The sequence below is a fragment of the Phoenix dactylifera genome, unplaced genomic scaffold, assembly GCF_009389715.1.
Source record: "Phoenix dactylifera cultivar Barhee BC4 unplaced genomic scaffold, palm_55x_up_171113_PBpolish2nd_filt_p 001043F, whole genome shotgun sequence".
Lineage (NCBI taxonomy): Eukaryota > Viridiplantae > Streptophyta > Magnoliopsida > Arecales > Arecaceae > Phoenix > Phoenix dactylifera.
This window is the reverse complement of record NW_024068395.1, coordinates 129,172-150,882: the sequence shown is the minus strand read 5'-3', so window position 1 is coordinate 150,882 and position 21,711 is coordinate 129,172. Positions and strand designations below refer to the sequence as shown.

Sequence of the window (21,711 nt, the reverse complement as noted above, 5' to 3'; positions counted from 1 at the left end):
GTTAATAAAGCAGTTTTTGTCTCTAGAAGTAGGAAGAAGCCCACCGAAATCGAGTAAGGGCACTATCTAACCCAAGTTAGCTGGTCAAGCCGGAGGTCATAATTTGAGGCTCTAACAGTGAGATGTTCAATTTAACTTGCAAAGAACATTTCCTCTACTAAAAAAAAATAAATAGAAGCAAGATTTCAAAGCTTGACGCCCTTGGAGTGCTTGATGGCTGATTGGTTTTTAGGAAATCCAAGATTTAGGTGTCTATCCTGAGATAATAAATATTGAGATAATAGCCAATATAACAAAGTTGAGGTTAAGTACTACTTCAGTCATGGATTCTAATAACTTATTTAAATAAATAAAAAGAAAAAAAAAAGGACAATGTATCGGTTTGTTGCAAACAAATAACTCAGAAAATATTAGTTTATATCAGCCAAAATAATCAAATTCCAATATTCTTTTATGGATCATATAAATGACAATTATTTAACACTTTGAGTGACAAAATTAATACATTAATTGCCATTTATAATAGTCAACAAACCTGCCAAAGTATTAGATACTTCAATTTGTCAACTATTGATTGTTATGTGCTTGCACCATTTGAAAAAGGGAAGCAAGCGAGTCAAATCAAATATGGGATCACTTTTACCAAGATCTAGTCTCGGCCAACTTCGAGTGTAAGGTTTAGATCCATATTTTACCTAATCACTTGGCAAGTTGGATCGAGTCAAACTGAGGTTCGGCCAAGCTTTAAAAGCCCAGATTTGGTTGAGTAAACCACAATTAATCAAGTCATGTCATATTTACTGAGGTCAATATCTGACACGAGCAGTGCACGAGTGTGAAACCTTGATCTATCAGCTAGAGCCTGGCGTGTGGTTTGCCAATCAAGGGCTGAAGCGTATGATATTTTGTTTGCTGCCCATAATTTGAAGTATGGCACGAGTGATATGAGATTCATCTGCTGCAGACTTGAGGCATGGTTATGGCCAAACCAATGTCGGAAAATAAAATTGTTAGCTTCGACCTATGTTAATAATAATGATAGATCATATATTTGCACTCGCTGTTGTACGAAACTATTAATTGGAAACTATATTGGAATTGCTAATCTGGTGATATATGATATATGTACTGAGTTGCTATTTAGTATATACATGAGGCATATACTGATCTGTTAATAAGCATTTGATTGGGGCATAATGGAAACATTTTAGTATTATTTTAGCAGTTATTTATATTTTTGCTGATGTGTTTGTGGAATTCTTACGAAGCTCTTAGCTCACATTATTATCGTATTCCTTTCTAGAGCTGCTTCGGTGGTTTGATCTTGATCTAGCACTCTTGGTGAGGATGATAGTTAGATTTTTATATTTGATATCGAATGTATTTGAGCCATGTATTTTAGATAAGTCTAATTATCAGCAATGAATGAAATATTTTGATGCATCTTATTTTCTTATCTCCTATTATTAAGCATTTTGATTTATGTAACAATGAAAGACCCGATCCAAAAATGCTAGCTATTATCTAAATTTCTTGGCTCTGCATAAGTATCCAAGATCTACTAAGTGCATAGTTGATATGGGACTAAAAACATGCTTGCAGAGTCCTCACATGCTCCCTCTATTCAAGGCTTGCATCCTCGCTAGTTTATAGACCCAAATCCAATTACAAGTATCAAAAATCTAATTACAAACTTTATGATCAGCTCGAAGTCAACCAAATAGGTATGTGACGTTGTCTTCTAGTCCACATAGGCCATAGACTGGGTCGCTCTAATACTATTTATAATTATCAAAAACCTCACCCAAAAATGCTCGCCAAAAGATGTTATTTAGGTTCTATAGCTCTGTATAATTATCCAAGATCTACCTAGTGCATAATTGATGTAGAACTAAAGCTACGCTTTGTAGATCCTCACAGATCAAATTATTGAGCTTTGCATATTCTCTAAAATTATGCTCTAGAAGGTATACGATCATATCACATGGCTGACCAAGTGTTGGGTTTGGGATGCGATAGACGCTGTAAATGATCCTTAAAACCTATAAAGGCTTGAGACAAGCCCTCCCTACTTCAACACTGAATTGGAGAGGATCATGGCTTTAATAAGAGCTCTTTAGAGGGTTCTTGTTCAACTCCAAGGAAACCCTATTTTTTAAAAAATTAAGTCCATAACCTTATCAAAAAAGTACAATCACCCCTACATTTGTCATGAAATTCTAATATTCATATAAAATGTCACTCATCACGTGTTACAAATATAATCAGTCCAGAGGTAATTCATACATTTTGGCACTTCTTTTCTTTAGGCCAGCACAAAAAAATATAGCTTATCTTTACTTTTTCAGTAATTGTGCTATTTTAGACTGTAAATAATCAAGGACGAAGAGCATTTTGACTACTGAGCTATTTTCGCATTTTTCTACCAAAAATTTGCTCGTAAAGCATCTAATCCCCACAAATAAGTGCAACTAAACATCTTATTATGATGAACAATTGCATCTTACTTATATCCTAACCAAATGTAAGTCTTATTTTCATACAATTTTGACATTCTGGATCTGTAAGTCGTAAATCCTTCTGCAATTCTTTGCTCAATGCTGCTTGATCCTTGACTACCAAGTAATTAAATTAAGCCTATAAAAGCTCGAGAAAACCCCACACCAGATGTCAAATGGTATCATTTAATAATAACTCCAGCTGGAGAGTTAATCACTAGAAAAGTCTCACGCCTTGATTTAATGGCAGATCACTATGGTCGCATCATGAATGGACTGGTTGCAAGGAGAAACTAATCTATAATATGGTGTGTTTCTGATTTTTCTTTAACAAATACAGACATACATATTTGACATTGGGTTTCAATAGGAATGACAGAACAATAGAATTATTTTCACATAAGCTCCCTGTCCTCCTGGATAACCCAAAAGTACATCAGAGAAATAATAAGGCTCCAGCTACTAAGCCAAAAGAAACACTAAATATATAATATAGCGTTTCAAAATCTTAACGCAATAACCTTTTCTCGGTAGATCAAACAACGAACTATTCAAACAACACAGATGACAAAAGAATGTTATCCATGGAGACACATCTGAAAATTCTTGCGAAAAAAACTATAACGAAGCATAAACAATGCGAGCATAGGAGCAAGAAATAAATAATGATATCTAATGAAGAAGAACCACATACAGTGCACGCTTGTACTGCTTTTTAAGAGATACATAAAATAAATAAACTAAAAGGATCATGTTCTTCCACATGGCTTGAAAGCGCTGACTTAAATATCCACATATTTAAAGAACCAATGAGTTTACATATCACCTTATTTTATCCTTTTAGTTAGTTTCAATGGTGCCATGTGAGAACTAAGGTATACATGTTATAGTAGCTCGGATATAATATATAACCATGTTAGAAAGAGCTAATTATACTCAAAATTACACCATAAAAACCTGCCCATCACTACGATACCACTCAAATGACACTTCTGAGCAAGGGCAGCAGTCCATTATGTGGAAGCTGTGGCTGAAGCACCAAATGTCATATTGCTGAATCAGTTCCTTTTGTGGAACTTCAGTACAACCACTGAATACTCATTGCTGGACCAAATTCATCAGAAATTACTTCCTGGAAGCTGTACATGACCATGTATCTGTTCATCCTGCTACATGATAGAGTAAGAAAGATGAGCAGAAGATTTGAATAGTACAAAAAACATGGCTAGGACAACATTTGCAATAAGAAACTTACAATCATATGCGATTCAAGGGACGTTGCACATTCACTGGACCTTGTCACAGTCTCTGAGGGTCTGTGGAAAAGTAGATGTGCAATTGAGCGATCTATTGAATTTGTTTCAGTTTCAGTAGTTATATACCCCGCAGACCTGACAAAGACCAACATGCAGAATAAATTTGATGGTAAACATGAAGAATTGTTAACTATCCACAAGGGAAAAAAAGCTTCATGCATTTTCAAATCTTTCTCTAAAGGACGATATTCTTTGCACTCAGATTCTTGTCACAAGCATATTGTATTAAATTAAAGTCAATAATGACCCAGCACATAATGTCTAACACATCATATATTATACTCTAGGATAGAATCCATTAAACAAAAAAAAATCCCTCCTTTCACATTCTTAATCAAAAAATTTATGATAATAAATAGCATTTGATAAAAGAGAAAGACAACAGCACATGTGCCATATGCAGACACTAATAAAACAAAGTGCGACCCATTTTGCCCAAGATTTTTAATAAGCATTCTTGAAGCCTCTTTTGGAAAAATCTCTATAAAGCCAAGATATCTCCCTCCTCCCACCCCAAAGAAAAAAAAACATACAGATACAAAAAAGACAAATTATTTAATTAAATTTTCACACACACACACACACATGGTAAAGTAACAAAGGCATAATGTCATTCCTAATCATTCACATATATTCCTTACCAAGGTTACTGAAAGGGCAAAATCATAGTTTTTGACTACTTTATCTAGATGGTTTCAATAATTGTCTCCATTGTGAACAGATTGCATAAAACAAAACTCTCTTTACTTTCCTGTTCTGGAGCAAACACTATTTTCACTGGTTGTCATGAATATGAGCAAAAACTAAGGATTGGGACCAAAAGATGAGCAAAGAGCCAAACAGAGCTATAAGAATGAGTTGCATGAAACATTCATGAGGAAAATATTGCTGAATGTGGGAAAGTGGAAGTTAACATGTGCCAAATATGAGTGGGACCATAAGGATATCCAACAGGTGGATGACTTAAAAGTTTTTATAGAATTTAAAGGTGGACCAAGTCTCTTTCTACCTCTCTCTCTTTCTCTGTCTCTGTCTCTGTCCGTCTCTCCCTCTCTAACATGATCACCGGCCACCTCTCTTCCTCCACCCACTCCTGACAATAGCTAACGACCACTTACCAAGCTCCTTCATTGTCTATCTCATGAATATTTTTTTCCGTCTTTACTACTCAGTACTCGCAATATTTCTTGGCCTAGCCATATTGTGATTATATCTAACCAAAGTTAGTTTTTTCTTGATAATTGGGACATAGCAAACTGTTTTTCTGTCCACTACATCAGATGCCTCTTAATGAAAGAGTTCAGAATAGAAGTAGCCTGTCGATAATTCTTGAGATGAAAAAAAAGGAAGCAGCATGCAATGTATTTTCCTCTAGATACTTAAAATAGATTAAAGAAATTAGCTGAAAAAAGGGAAAAAAGATCAAAAAATATGATAAATAGTAGCTTAAGAACTCTTCCATCTTTCAATATTTTAGTTTATACCAAATAATTTTAATTCATTAGTATAACTTTTATATGTTTAATAGAATATTATTATGATTCAGGTTCAGTTATCATGCATCAAGTAAACAGTGCCCCTGGTTATAAAAAATCTGGGTTCATTTCTATCTGTATGATAGTTTGATTAATAAAGGCGAGTTTGTAAATTACCAAAGATGAATTCAAAGAAACTATAAGATATATGCCATATAGATGAATTAACAACAATATAACATTAGTGAATGGTAAGATTAAGGGAAAATGGAAAACATATGCTCAAAATTATTTTAATAATGCACATGTGCCCACATTCCAATGATTTAAATTCCACCAGTTTGAATGGTACCGGTACAATTCTAACAGAAAAATAGTACCAGTATGGATGCAGTACATCAATTGTCTCTTGAACTGGTCCATGCTGGTTGTGTATCAATAGACCATGCCAACCATACTGGCTGCATAACAGTTGCTTTTTATTCTTGTTGATACTAATTGTCTTGGTCTGTCCTGAACATACTGGTACCTTACCAGTACTGTATCATTTCAAGACAAAGAAAACTCCAGGCCTGGTAATGGTATCCAAAGCCCCTTGCTGCATTCAATTCAAACATCTAGAGAAAAACTTGAAAAGTCAAGGGACAAGATCTCAAGGCCGAACAAGAAACCAAAGAAGCTTTAAAAACATAAAATGCTAAGAACAACAACAAAATAACTACTTTTGCTCCTATCTGTTAGAACGAAGATGATGAAAATAACTAAGGATCTGTAGAAGTAAGTATGAGGTGTGAATAAAAACTAGAAAAAGTAGCAACAATCCCAAGGGAATAATCTGGCCAGTTTCTCGCCTTAACAAGTAATAAGAGATGGAGAAATATGGATAGAAGAACAAGAATCAATGTTAATCTTAAATTACTAGAATGAAATTCATGATGGAGCATCATTGGAGGTCATTTTGTTACCTTTCAGAATGATGTATTAAAGAGGGATTTGATGATTATAATAGATATAGAAGAACCTACTAGAACAACTAATAGATATACCAAGTGAGCCCTCCAATAAGGCAGGCCTATGCAGCTTGGGATAATGCTCCCATGCAATTATTGGCGTGTTTCTTTTGTGGGTTTCCCTCATGAAAACACATCCAAGCCTGCCCTTTAACTGATATAACTGAATGGGCTTCTTCTTTATTTAAGAAATTAATTTATTTTAGCCAACAAGTGATTTAACCAATGTGTTATAGTAACTTTTGGATGCTTTTTGTGACAGTGCCAAATAGTAAAAAAATCCATTGGATGTAAGAAATATATATCCAGAAGCTTTAGTGGGATAAGGAAAACCTGTTTGGTTCCTCTGTATCCAAAATTCCTCCTCCTCTCTCTTTGCTGGAATTGTTTGCAGAAATGAAATTATGTCTTCTTTCAGCACTCTGTGCCAAACGGTACAAACTATCTCTTATGCAGAGTCTTGTTCCACTATCCAACTGAATTTAGAAAGTGAAAAGAAAAAAGTGAGTACTTCTCAGTCACTGCCAAAACGGTCCTTGTACTTCCTAGTAAATTCTCGACTGACCTATCCATGAAAGAATAAATAAAAAGGTACCAATCTGGTGCAATAACATAAAAATTGGATGCACTGAATAGTCCTATGCCTGTACATTAATGTAGAAAAAATCTAATTCAATATAAGGAAGTGAATTCTGAGTGTACAATGGAGAGCATTTTACAGAAATATCCACCAAGGAATATGTATTTGGATTGTTCATGGTGCATAGCATGCTGGCAGCAGATCAAACATAGGGAACCAGAACTGATATGAAATCATGCATTCTGGATTCGAGCATCTACACAAGCATAGAATTGCACTGAAGCATATCTGGTAGTAACAGTGAACAAATATGATCATATGAAATCGTGGATTCAGATTGTAAGCTTCTATATGCCATGGGAACACATAGCTACACAAGAAAGTATGCAAATGCTGATATACACATATATCCATTTACATGTATGAACAATCATTCCATCTGAATGTACATGTACAGTGCGTACAAATGATGGAAAACAGATCAAATGAGTTGAGATATACCTGAAGCATGACATCCTGAAGCTGTTGAAAGCTAATTGCTTTCAGTGAGATATCATCAGAAAAGCCAGACGTCATGCAAGGGCTTTCTTGTATGGTTGAAGAATCTGTCTCAATTGCTGGAAGTTTAAAGCTTATGTCCTTTTGTACACTGTCACCTCTAATTTCATGCTGAAATGTATGGTGCTGTTCCTGACGTGATGTTATACTTGTTGATGAAGACAGGTGAGATGGATGCTTAGCAGACGATGCACCACATAAAATCTGTTCAAGGCATGGTTTCTCATTGATTTCCTCAGGCATCATAGCTGGAGGCTCAGACAAAGGAACAGGCAAGTTCTCCATGCACTGTGGAAAATAATTGCTAGCATGTGCAGAGACTTCATAAGAGGAGGAAGGATTATAATCACTTGCAGATAAAATGCTTAATGTTTTCTGTGCAAACAGATCCTGATGAAGAGGAAGGATTCCTTCAAGTTGTGCACGAAGCCTGAAGGTGTGCATGTTGCTTGAAGAACTAGATCCCCAAACATGATTTTGCTTCGGAAAAAGTTGAGAGGAATAAGGTTGAGCTGAGAAAACTGAAGAGACATTATCCTGATCAGCAATTTGCTGCATTTGGCCAGGGCCACAGAAAGACATGTTACTTGTAGATTCTGAAAGTTGATCTTTTTCATTTCCTTCAAATAAGTATGGTCTTCGCAGCTTCTTTAAGTGCATATTAATCTGTAGAAACTCAAATGAAGAAACTGAAGGATATAAAATACAGTGTGGACTAGGCAATCTTAGGCAATCCAGTGAGAAAAAACTCCAAGATTGCCTGTTCAAATCATAAATCATTGAAAGAAAATTGCAATCATAGGTCTGAACTGACATTAAAGGGTCACATATAGTGACAGTAATATGTCATCTGTAAATCAAATGCTTGGAAGTCTAACCAACATGATATAGACACTGACTGCATAACTTATACACTTAAACATGATTTTTTCTAGAAAATAATGTCCATACCATAGTCTGAATGCTAGTTGTGTGATCGATAAATGTCACTTTCTTTAAGGATCCAAAACACAAGACTGCCTATAACTTGCTTTGGTCCATTATACCCAATGCTTCAAGAAAGTAAAGCATGCGAAGGTATACAACAATAATAACATAATAAAATATATTTTTAGCAGGCATGCCATTTCAAGTTCATTTTTGAATACATAACATTAATTTTTATGTGGATTATAAATCTCATAGCTGTTATTTCACCCTAACATGAAATGGCTCCACAACACAGTCAACATAAAGTAAAATGTGAAATGAACAACTGTAAATAGTAGCTATGAAATTTCACTCTCCTAATGCAATGCAAGTCCCCCTCTTCTTTTGATCGTTTTGCTACATGGAAATGTCAGAAACATTCTCCCTTCACGTTAAAGAAGCCCTGTAGTTTTAAATGAGGAGTACTAATATGCATGAAAATATAGAAAAATATTTTCTGCTAAATAAACTAGTGAAGCCCCATCACTTTTGGGAGATAGAAGTAGTTACTTAAGAGAGGCCGGTGGTCAGCCTGTAATATTATCACTCCTCCACTCACCCACCTTATTTCTCCCATTTTGGTCCACAAAGTAAAGCGCATTGCTTAATTAAGACTGCTTCTGTATATAACATATATCGGCATGCTCTCTTACGCCAATATGTCCATCTTACATGGCTCTGTTGATGCAATGCTCTTAGTAGGGTTAAAAAGATTCAATGTAAGGTTATGTGCAATGATAAATAGCATAAAAGGATGTATTTAGTTTGGCAAGATTTCATGTCTGCAAGGAGAGCCAAACTAGTAGTCCGCTAGCTGAAGATGATTAAGTATGAACAAATCTCTGCATTTCTTCTCCAAATGCATTGTTAGCAGAAAAATTTGTTTTTATCTAGAGACTTTTATTTTACACTGGGAGCCTCTGTATCATGAGAAATTAACTCTATCTTTCTATCTTGGTTGTAGTGTTAATTTTGAAATATTTAGTTAGCTCCTCCCTGAGATTTGTGTGCAACAAGGCATTGCTAGGCGATTAAGAGGGGAAGTTTCAGGCCTAGTTATTGTTGAATATTCTTCACCTCGCAACAATGCAAGCCATCTAAAGCCGGCATATGTCTCTAATTCCCACATGATGACATGGAGGGATAACTACATAAGAAATAGCTGCATTGTCCTTGATTCCTTCTTTTTGTTTATACATTTGGTTTTATTAAAACCATATTCCTATCCAGTGAGAAAGAAAAAATATGAATAAGCCTTATGCAGTAACTTTCTGTTCACTAAGTCTTCAAGCACCAGTGAAACCCCGTGTAACATATCAAGATTTGGACTGCAGTGAACTAAAGTTTACTATTATCTGAATTTCCTAGATGCTCTTTATGATTTAGTGACACATTTATGTATTGCTTAATGAACTGTTAATATATGCTTTATTAGCTTATATTCTGTGCTATTTGAACCTTTCTACGGATATCACGTGGAGGTGCAAAGGGTAGGAGTCGGTACTTTGAAAGAAAAAGTAAAAAAGGTAGCTAAAAACATGCAGAAAACCCAGAAGAATGACCGTCAAGACTAAAATCATTATTCAATCGACTTGATCAGAAGAACAAACTAAACTTTTCAAAATTTCATCAGATTGCACTTTTCCTTGATGTGTTATCCCTGCATCACCTCATAGTCAATAGCTTCTTTGCTTTCATTGCTTAACTATTTTGTAGGTATAGCAACAGATCGAGTTAGCTGTATTATTTCAGCATATCCTTCTAGTTGAATAATCTCATTACACACTAAAACTAAAGCTCAAGTTATCAATTGCAAAACCTAACATATTTGCCCCTTGCATGATGTATGAAACTCTTTGATATTTCAAAAGCATTTTAAATATTATAATTCAAACTCACTTGATTACAAGAGACTTTCCCACCAACCAAACCTCTATAATTCACAACTTTCTCAGCTGTTTTAATTGCTACCATGCATCTTATTAGTGGTGTTACCTGGACACAGGATGCAGGTGTCAAGTGTCCAAGTGTGCTGAAGAATCAGACACAGCAAGCTTAAAAGACTTCGACACAAGAACATGGCTATATAATTTAATTATTCATACATAAAATATGATCTTGGGTTTTATTCAAAATTATCGTGGTTATTAAGTCACTTATGTGGGCTTCAAAATATTTAGACTATTGATAAGCAACAGTTTTAAGTTGTAATTGCTCTAAGCAACTATTTTGGGAATATAGTATTGTTTGACTCCATTTTAGTTTGGACCTGACATGGTGGTAGGCCTAATACAGGGAAAGATTTGGGTGCACCTTGTAAGCTCTTTGCCCATCCACCCATTCAATTGGAAACCCGCCACCTTCTCTCTTTCTTTTTCTCGTGCTAGTCCCAATTCACCACAAACCCTAGGCCAGCCAAAGAGGAGGATGGCCTGTTTGCCCACTTGATTGTGCATTCCCTTCACCATCAAAAAGGGATCGGAAATTTAAAAGCATGGGATTCATGCCCAAGCTCTCTCTCTAGCCCTCTCTCTCACAACTACACATCTTGCTTTTTCTTTTTCTTTCATTCCTTTGCTGGCTTCCGCAAGAGAGAGAGAGGTGCTGTGAACGTAGAACCACTCAAACAAACCATCTCTACAGCATATGACACGTGTCAGATATGTCATATTGTGTCCATGTGGGAACATAACAAAAAACTTAATTTTGTTCTATCCATGTATGATTGCTTAGTGGCCAGAACCATTCATCAAAGGTTCCATATCCGCTTCATCATTGGAACTAGAACAATTAATGCACTCATGAGCAGTGCAGGCTTCAAAGCATAAAATCTAGGTTAAAAGAAAAAAGCAAAACTAACCTCAGTAAAAGCAAGATCTCGATAGAACAAAGCAAAAGATGAAGGCTAAGCTTTTGTAGAATAAATATAGAAGTAACAAAAATCAAGGATTTAAGTGATGCTGGCATGGCAAGTTTTCCATGCCATGCCAATAACAGAGATTAGAAAAGGACCTGAAAAACACTCAAGATAGCAATCAAACCAAGCAATTTTCTCAACTATATGAGAAAAGAGGACTAAGTTGATGGTTTTGGAGTTCCATGACTGCTCAGAACTTGAATTATAATTAGAAAATGAAAGGAAAATAAATAATATATCCCTTTAAGTAAACTTAATAGAACTCCTATTTTGAGCAACAACCTTTCCAAATGAAGAAAAGTATGGGCACAATTCTAGAAATTAGTTAAAAAATCAGGTTTAGTTTTGAGAAGCTACACGATGAAAAAATTGTGAATATCAGCATATCTTTGAGCAAAACAGTACTACGCATGAAAGGCCATAACTTCTTTGCCTGACCTCCAAATGACGCAATTCAGAGCGTGCTAGGAAAGCTGATTTGATACTGGATCTGATTGAACTAGTTTAATTTTCTAATTTCATATCAAAAATACTGGTGAAATTTCTTTAAGATTCTACTGGTCCTTCACCAATTATGCCTATTACTTGACTACAAATAAGACTAGAACTTTGACCCCACTTTAAAAGCCAGTCTTCTAACTAGATGGCCTTCTTCGAACACAAGATAGGATTTTGCTGCTGGTGCTAGTAGGTAGGAACTCCTCTACGTTCACCAGATTCTCTTCCAAATCTCACTTCCAACCCGTCTCCATGCACTCAGTTTCAAGTGTACTGAAAAATACAGCATCAATAATAAGAGAGGTAGTAAAGTACAGGAGAATTATCATAAGAAGCATCTTCAAAATATGTTTCCTTTTCTAGCTTGTTATTTACAGATTACAATGTTACTATCTTGTTTTTTCGCATTAAGTTGTCATAAATTAGATCATATTTTCTAGTTCTCAATTATAAATTTCAATTCAGTAAGGGTTTTGGAATTTTGAGTGCTGGATCTTTTTCTTGAGATTATACAGGTTGCAGATTGTCAGATTGCTTGGATCTCCTCTTTTCACCTTTAGCGAAACTCAACTTCTGGATGGTTTTTGGGTGAACCTGAAGTAGACTCAGCATGATCAATAGTTAAGGTAAGGTCATGTCAGGCCAATCTGGAGGACCTGAAAAGGGCTTTGGTTGGATAATCATCAGCATATGCTCTTAACTCTCCTCGTCTTGGTCCAGGTCAACTATTTTTTCGTAGATTTCATTGGTCATCCTTAGCCTTAAACACCTACTTCCTTGCTCCAAATTGGTGATCAACAAAGAGTACCCAAATAATGTGCACAAATTCACTTCATAAGTTTCATGCTATCTAATTAACTTGTTTTATCAGACAATTTAATATAGATCCAACTTCCACCGCATGCATGATTCTGAAACAAAGTGTTGAGATCAATTTAACCAGTGGGCCAGCAAATGCTGAAACATTTTTTAATTGAATGTCAATGCGAGAGATTTGTGGCAATTCAATAAAAACTTAAAATTGAGAATATGGTAATTATTGTATCCAGGGCCTCGCATTCATTGAAGTCATTCTCGCTTTAAAAAATGGAAAAAAGGAAAAAATATGAAGGTATGCTGATTACCATATTAAAATTCTCACATTCATTCAAGCTATTTTCATCGCCGACTTGTATAAGAGTTGATTTAATTTCAGTACTTCCATCCCCATCATATGCCAGCAGATATAGAAGCAAGCACTCTAAGAACTAACTTTATGTAAATGTTCTACTTTCATTCCTATCAACCACACATAAAAATGAGTGTCCATGATGTGAACGTTTACCAACCTTTTCTTGCGGTGTACAGTCACTCTTATTTTCACCACTGCTGACTGGTACAAAAGATCGATAACAATGACCCAAGATCTTATCACTATCATCAGCAAACGGATTGCTTTCAGGAAAAACATTGGTTATTGCTCTGTGATGTGCTAATGTACCATATAAAGCTGTTGGGTCTAAAATTGAAGATTGTGAGTATGATTTGAAAGCATCTCCTATCCCATAGGTGCTTTGTGAAGAAGATGAAAACCATGATAGCTCATCTGCAGAGCTGCTTCCTTGCCCAAATGTGGATTCACAAATCCTCCAAAAAAGAAAAAGAATAAGAAAAATACAAATGAAAACAATTATCATGGCAGAAAAAGTTGAAATTACGGTAGAAATAAGAAAACAGATCTAGACTAACAGCCATATGAGCTACCTAAGCATTCTATCAATATCCTCGAAACTGCCAGTGTCAGGCAAATCATGATATAGGATATCATTTTCTCTGTCCATGTGTTGATTTTCCACATAAACAAGTCCAGCATCTGCAATGGAATTATAAAGAAGTGAGAAATGAAAGCCTTTACTCTACCTGGAAGCAATCCTAGATTTAACAATAGGATTCTGATGCAAAATATCTTGTTTTCTGTATACATATTGCATTATTTGAAACAGTAGTTTAGGAATTTACCATCTTGGGAAGCCAAAGAAGTGAAGTCTCCGAAGGAATTAGGATTATAAATTGCTGGAACTACTTTTCTTGATTCATGAGACCATGAGCCCTCTGGTACAGTGGAGCTTCCAACCTTTGGAGAAGGACGAAAAGCTCTTTCATATTTTTCCTGAAGAACTTTTTTATTCTTAGATCCTCTGCTGCTTGTGCTCTTTCCATCATCATTTCCTACTTCATACTGTGGCGTTTTAAGAAAATCACCTAATGCTACAGGTTCTTTAACCCTTTCACCACCTTGATGATGCATTTGGTGACCACTCTCATCAAATTCAAACCAAGTAACATTTTCCGTCTGGACAAACCAGTTAACAACTAAGTTCCTCAACATTGCCTAGAAGCAATGAAATTATAATTATTTATATATAAGAAAGATCTAAATCTGATAGTATGCAATATTAATAACCCAATGCTTATATAAACTCTGAAAGGACTGGATTGAACATGTATTTTGAATTTGAAATGATCAGAAAGCATCAAAATCGATGAACATCTTTGGCCAATTTTTTTACCATTATCGAACAGAAGATAGTCTGAAATGATCTAACTTTTCTGCTGAGCGGAAGCAAGTGCAGCAATATATTTCTTTCACTGTATTGAATTTTCCAAAGATATAACAAAAAACAAAATTATTTTAGTAATTAATTCATATGTCACAAAAGATGACCTCATGCCCTTTATCTTCATTGTAAAGGTAGAAAGAATATTGGTTGAATACCATTTCAATATGTAATCAATAGCACCTTTGCTCGGAAATAAGTGATTGAAAGCATCAACTGGCAGAGCTCCTCCGGAAGTGTGGTTGCATTACAGTGGCCACCATTACTAGATTTCTATCAAAATATAAGAAAAAATAAAACTAAATTGGTATTGTTATTGTTTTCTTATATGGACTCGTGTAGCTGACCTAACTAGTTTGCGATAATAAATAAAAAATAAAAATACTAAAAAAAAAAAGTACTTATCATTCATTGGCATTGGTGGGGGATGACCTTATGATAAAGAACCAGAGTTCAGGTAGAGAAGAAAATAGAGAAATAAAACGGGAATGAATCGCATATGTTGGTTTAGAATTGCTCGGAAATTCATTGATAGCGACTTTTGTCAGTTCTAGGGGGGCTACTCTACTCCTTTTTTTTGTCGATCGAGCCGAAATCCAAGCAAGGATCAAAGAAGTTCGAGACAAGACCGTTTTTTTTTTCGTTGGTTCCAAACCAGTTTTGGTCTAGGCATAAATGGAGTCTTGAGCTTCCCTATCGTCCCAGGTTTTTTTAAAGCAAGATACCAACCAAGTCAAGGGCGATCCAAATGACTGAAGCCGACAGAAAACTTCATTAAGGCTTAGTTGAGCTGAGTTGAGTTGGTACGAAGTGATATTGTTCTAGATCAATTGACATCATTTGTCACCAACTTCACTCAACATTACCAAAATCCAAATATCTGTTTCATAGGGCAAAATAATGACTAATGGAGAAGATGAAAATTACCTCAAGTTCTTTTCTTTCCCTAAGAAAGTCCCACTTGTCAGATGTCCACCACCTCATCGCCACTCAAATTTGAGAATTATGTTAGAGGGGGTTTTAGGGCCTGGTCTCATGTGTACCCAGACATCCACCCGCCCAACAAATCAAGAAGGCATTCAGAAATACATATAATACAAAAGAAAAAAGCAAAAAAGGGAAGGAAGCCTTGCAATCTCATAAATTAGGTTGGCATGAGACGGTTAAGATGTCATGTGATGAAATATGAGGGCAAGAGGCAAAAACTGATAAGAATAGGGGAATTTAGCTTGTTCTAGCCAGATTAGCAGCGATGTAATTGGAAGAAAGGATAATTTGCTTCTTTTGTATTGAAGAATGGAATTGCTATTAGGAAAGGTATAAAGGGACAATATGGTGCTTACTAAAGTGATCCAATCTCATACCAATGCTGGACAATAGTGCATAACTTATAAATGATATGTGTCAATGTGGTGAAATGCTCTTCATTCTTACAAGCAACTAGATATCCAATATTTGATATTAAGAACCTGAGAATTTCTAAATCTAGTGATTTGTTTTGTGACCAATAAGTACTAGATTATTTAATACTAGTGAACATATTATAGTAAGATTCCGTACTACTATCACATCCAATCAGTGGAGATCAACAGCAGTATCAGTTAAATTACCATGATACTCAAAGCATTAACAACAATCATGACAGTAATATGTCACAGGGAGATGATTTTGGTGCTCTAATACGATGAAACTTGAGGAGCAAGGCTGAATGGACCATTGAAGTTCAGCAAACCTTTAAAGGAGGCTAGAACACTAATTTATGCCAATTTAATGGACTATATCTCTGGATGTAGTATTTTCCATCACACATGTAAAGAACTGTATATAATAGCATGTACACATTTAGAAACTGTGAATACCACCAGGTTCTTAAAGTTACTCATCTGTTGAGATTTCAAGCAAATTTATGATCTATTTTTTGCTGTTAACTCAATCTGATGACAACCTACCTTACTAATTGCGCATAGAAACTACTATTATACAAGAAAGGGAAGTCCTTTTGATAAATCATCATTTCACACTTAATGGGGTCTCTGTATGCAAATAGTCAAGGGTCAATAAGAGTACAGCACAGAATCCTTTAAGAACCTGACATATATGAATATCTATATCTTATAATTGTGCATGTAAATATGAAGTTATGAATGGATTGCATCAAATGTATAACCAGACCACTTGCACAATTTTATAAATATGATATCCGTTACTAAATATTATGGTAGGCTTGACAATTTTCTGTAGAAGTTTTGCATACAGATGCATTTAGGAGGTGACATATTGACTTGGCAAGTTTATAAGTGTCAAAAAATGTCTTGAAGTTTCCAATGTGTCCAAGAATCTGATATCTCAAGAAACACAAAATTTGGAGTGTCCAAGATTCAAGCTACCTTAGCACGGTTGTACCACAACCAGCAACTATTAGTTATACAGACAAATGCCCCCATTTTTGCTTCTTGTTGCAATTACCACCACACCCAAAATACTTCCCTATGTTATACCTACATTCCGTGATTGAGATCATAAAAGGTAGATATGAATCTTGTTTCCTACGACTGGTCGTCAACTATTGACGGCATATTCATTCTAATTTTCTCCACTTGATTTGAACCCACCTTTTTTCTTAAGTTGTGCAAGACCCTAAATGATGTGATGCGAATCACAAATAAAATGAGAAGTTGCAAGAATGAGGATTGGCAAAGTTGTGATGTCGATCTTTCAATAAAGGAGCCATAAGCACCCTTGGAAGATTGACTCGACCTCTCCTTGCAATCAGACAGAACAAGCTCTATGTTCTCACCCTTCAGTCAATGGTCAACTTGGATTCTCACCTCCATGCTGATGCACGATAATCCCATGGATGTAAATGGGTATTTTAATGGCACTATTAATTGTGGTAAAGCTCGGATGCTACTAACTGGACTTTCTATTCTGAGATGTTTCTTGTTAATAACATAGGGATACCATTGGCATATAAAGGGTGTCACAGTGTACGAGGCTCCCGCCATTGTAGGGTCTAGGGAGGGTCGGGTGTATGCAGACTTACTCTGCGTATGGAAAGGTTGCTTCCATGTTTCAAACCCATGGCACCTAGGTTATAGTGGAGCAATCTAACTATTGCGCCAAGGTCCACCCTCGGATACTATTGGCATATGCATCATCTAAATATAAATAGTGCCTCTTATGGCAATTATATGAGGAATTTCACCCCTCCCCACCAGCCCAGGTTTCTCCGGTGGATAAGTATCCATTACCCAGAGTCCCAGACAGATATCATTATACTCTGAAAGAGATTTCTTGACTCTGGATTTGAGACATTATTATGCAAACATACAAAATTGAAGACAGATATGACAGCACACACCAAGCTCATTCAAAGTTTATTATGTTACTGGTTATGTTGACTAGGTTGTATCACCAGCAACAACATTCATATTATCAATCCCTTCAAGAACTTCATCATCAGTTCTGCATGAAAGGTTTTGACACACTGATATATTAATCAAGATTGCTCAGATATTCGCCTCTAATAGTGCCAATGAACAACAGATATTATGTTGACATGAGATTACCTGGATCATACACCATGATTTATTGCAACAAAACAACACTATTGAGTTTGATGAAAGGTAACCTCAGTCAGGCCACACTAAATCTTCAGTCAATTTATAAGAAAATCAAGAAAGAAACATCATAAAGTTGCTCGAGTGCCTACAGTCTATCACATGATAACATGTGAGGATCCGTGCGGGCGTGTGTTTAGTTCCACATTGGTTATTTGCTGGGTAGATTCTTATGGTAGCTTATACAGGATCAAGGAACCCAAAAATAATAACTTCCGGCTAGCCATTTTTGGGTGAGGTCCTGGGCTTGTGACATTTGGTATAGAGCCGAGGACGGCTCTTGTCCGATGGTGGAAGGGTGTGAGGCCCAATAGTCCCACATCGGAAAGGAACTCGTCTCCAGAAGCCTGGGGCATATGAGGCGGGTGTCTCCAAATCTGGCCCAGAGCGCTGTTGGCGTGGACAAAACAAAAACCGGGGAGGGGTGCAAGGACGCTTGCGTGAAGCCCCGAAACCCCGAACAATATCTGGCAAGGGGAGCCCTGTGTTCCCCTCCTCATGTTGGGCCGCCCATGTGGGCACTAGGTGCCTCACGTGCTCTCGCAAAAGGCTGGGGGCGTGACATTGGTGTGAGGCCCAATAGTCCCAACCATCGGAAGACTCCGTTCCACGAGCCTGGGGCATATGAGGCGGGTGTCCTCCAAATCCCTGCAGGACGCGTTTTGGGTGGAAAACAAACCGGGGAGGGGTGAAAGGAGCCTTGCGTGAAGCCCCAGAACCGGACAATTATCTGGCAGGGGAGCCTGTGTTCCCCCCTCATGTGGCCCCCGATGTGGGCACTAGGTGCCTCACGTGCCTCGCAGAGGCGGGGCCGTGACATTTGGTATCAGAGACCAACGAGGACGACTCTTGTCCGATGGTGGGAAGGGTTGGTGAGGCCCCAATAGTCCCACATCGGAATAGACTCGGTTTTAGAGCCTGGGCATATGAGCGGGTGTCTCGCAAATCCCTGCCAGACTGCGGTTTTGGGTGGAAAACAAGAAACCGGGGAGGGTGAAGGACGCTTGCGTGAAGCTCCAGAACCGGGACAATATCTGGGCGAGCGGGTGCCCCGTGGTTTCCCCCTCATGTGGCCCCCACGTGGGGCACTGGGTGCCTCACGTGCCCTCGCGCAGCGGGGGCGTGACATTTGGTATTATGTGAGGATCCGTGCGGGCGTGTGTTTAGTTCCATATTGGTTTATATTTGCTGGGTAGATCTACGGGTACTTATACCATGATCAATGAACCCAAAAACAATAAACTTCCGGCTAGCCATTTTTGGGGTGAGGTCCTGGGATGTTACATTACACTCAATAAAGGTTCATGCTCACAAAAAACCTTGACCAAAGCTGCAAGCCTTCCATTGATTCTATTGGTCCATGTATCCTAACAGAAAAATTCACCATTGAATAATGCAGTCATGCTTATGAACGTACTCCCAGTTTTCTCAGAAAGAATAACAAACTAGCTCTCGCTCCTTAGACAAGGTGGATTTGTGGGTTATGGGCCTTCCTAAGCCATGAGATCACCTCACTATTTATTTCGTATATTTAGATGTTATAGGTATTCGGTCAAACCAGCCCAACTTCTTCTATGATAAAATCGTGCTAACATTACAAAATGCTGCCAACATGTATTTCATAAGCTCTCGAAACCTATAGAACTTTGATGCTAGGGTTGGCGGACATCGCTCAAATCGGGCAGTTCCGGTCATATCGAGCCATCCCGGCAGCGGACCTGAACAGTTTCGGCCATACCGAGCCGTCCCGGCGGCGTACCGGAACGGTTCCGGCAACAAAACGAAATCAGTTGTTGGAGGGAGAGAAGGAAAAAGAAAGAGAGGAAAAGAGAGAGCAAGCGGGCGAGGGAGGGAGAGGGAGAGGGGGGAGGCCAGCGGAGGGTGGTGGAGGCCGGCGAATCCTGGACCCGACCGTGGCCTCTGCCTCCTTCCCGGGTGCCGGCCTCCAACAGCGCTCCGCCGGCCTCCGCCGGCCCTTCGCAAGCCTTCCTCTCCCTCTCCTCCTTCTCTTTCTCTTTCTTCCTTTCTCCAGTTTGCACTCTTCCCCTGCCTCCTCTACTATGTCGGTACAGACTCGGCACGACACGACGCAGGCCCGTACCAACCTGTGCCACTAGGCACCCAGTTTTGTGCCCAGTACCGGAACAATAGGCCATGTTGATGACCATATCAATAGTGCGAAAATATATGTCCTGCCACTAAGCATATCTAATGTTTGATCCAACATCAGCTTATAGATGCTTTCACCAGACCAAAGTGCAAGAAGCAACTTCATCATTTAAATGACGAGATGTATGTTCCACATCAAACACCAGATTGCGGGGGAGCATTAGGGGAAACCATGTCAAATATCATAAAATATATCTAATTGCTAAACCACAGTACCGTAACTGTGATAGAGGAAGCTCAGTAGCATACATATGTATAACCTCATGATTAGGGGATCAAAAGCACAAAGAAATCCACAAATAAATTGACACAGCCTAATGAATTTTTTTCAAAGTTCGCTAAATAAAAATTTTCATGACGCTATCCATAAAAGAAAATGCCAACTAGATGTAGTGTGAACTTCTTTACTTCTAGAAACAATAACAATTAAACTTCACATGTAAAATTAAAAATCCAAAATAAACAGGAAAGCTCCAAACGTCCAAAATTTGACTTTTTTCGAGAATTATCAAAATCTAAAGCAAATATACCTCATGATCTGACATCCCTCCAGATACTTTATCCCGGACCAAAGCTATAAAATACCGTCGAATCCAGCCTCATATTTACTGCGATGGCAAAAATACTGCCAAATTACTACAATTTCAGCTAAAAACAGATATTAAAAAAAAAAGCACTAAGAAAGAACGAAAAGAAGCCAACCATAAACCTTCCAAGCTCCTCAAAACCTCGGAGCTCCAGACTTCACCGGATCCTCCCACAAAATCACCTCGGACCAGAACCGATCGATCCGAGAAGCCAGAAACCCTGACCCTAGATCTCAATGGCGAAGGGAATCGCTGTCCGCCCCGCTCTCTCCAGAGCCTTCTCCTCCCACTGCCGTCGTCTCCCAGACCAAATTTTTTTAGAAAAATAAAACGCTTTTCCCTGAATTTTTTTATTTTAAATGCGAGGCGGAGCTCGGAGGGCCGAGGCGGACCCATGGCGGTGGGACCCACCTACCCTTAACTCGTGGCCGAGAGAAGTACGGGATCCGATCTATTCCCAGTTGCCGATTGGCTCGGAGCACGGGGGCCGCTAATTAACCGGCACGTGGAGGTGGAAAGTTTGGCGGAGAAGTGGGTGGGGCCGGCCTGTTCTGGTGAGGCGGCGGTGGAGTGTAGTGTTGACTGCTAGTCTTTGTCTGGCTTTCGAGGTTGCCGTTCTGGGGGTTTGCGCGGGGGGATACGTAGGGAATAAATGTTGCGGCGGTACATCTTGGGACTGGATGGTAGAGATATGGGACAATTGGTTCGGTAGGCCTAACATTTAGGCGAATTGAACCGATTTGGACCTGATTCTGGATAAGGGTTTGGGCCAGGGTCCCCCAGATCTCGCACTTGGTCATGTAACTCCGTTGGGGCCAACCGCTACAGCCAAAAATTGTTACCACCCTTATAGCAATTATAACTAACACATTCATTGATGTTTGCTATTGAAAATATTATATATAACCATAGTATAC

General features: G+C 37.9%; 1 protein-coding gene across 12 annotated transcripts; it reads right to left on the bottom strand.

Moving 5' to 3' along the window:
* Positions 1-3,207: 3,207 nt before the first annotated feature.
* On the bottom strand, positions 3,208-21,119 carry LOC120107848 (protein LNK1-like). Of its 12 annotated transcripts, none has more exons than XM_039121338.1 (10): positions 20,910-21,119; positions 20,738-20,815; positions 13,820-14,192; positions 13,565-13,673; positions 13,150-13,447; positions 12,946-13,038; positions 7,381-8,103; positions 6,633-6,775; positions 3,754-3,889; positions 3,208-3,667 (listed from the first exon to the last, which is right to left on the bottom strand). In XM_039121338.1, exons 2-10 carry the CDS (start codon positions 20,750-20,752, stop codon positions 3,617-3,619), a joined length of 1,941 nt encoding a protein of 646 aa, XP_038977266.1. In that variant the 5' UTR covers positions 20,753-20,815; positions 20,910-21,119; the 3' UTR covers positions 3,208-3,616. The 12 variants fall into 12 exon arrangements, 9 of the variants coding, with proteins under 9 accessions (XP_038977266.1, XP_038977268.1, XP_038977271.1 ...); XM_039121340.1 differs by having other exon boundaries at positions 3,208-3,664; XM_039121343.1 differs by having other exon boundaries at positions 6,633-6,721.
* Positions 21,120-21,711: the final 592 nt, after the last annotated feature.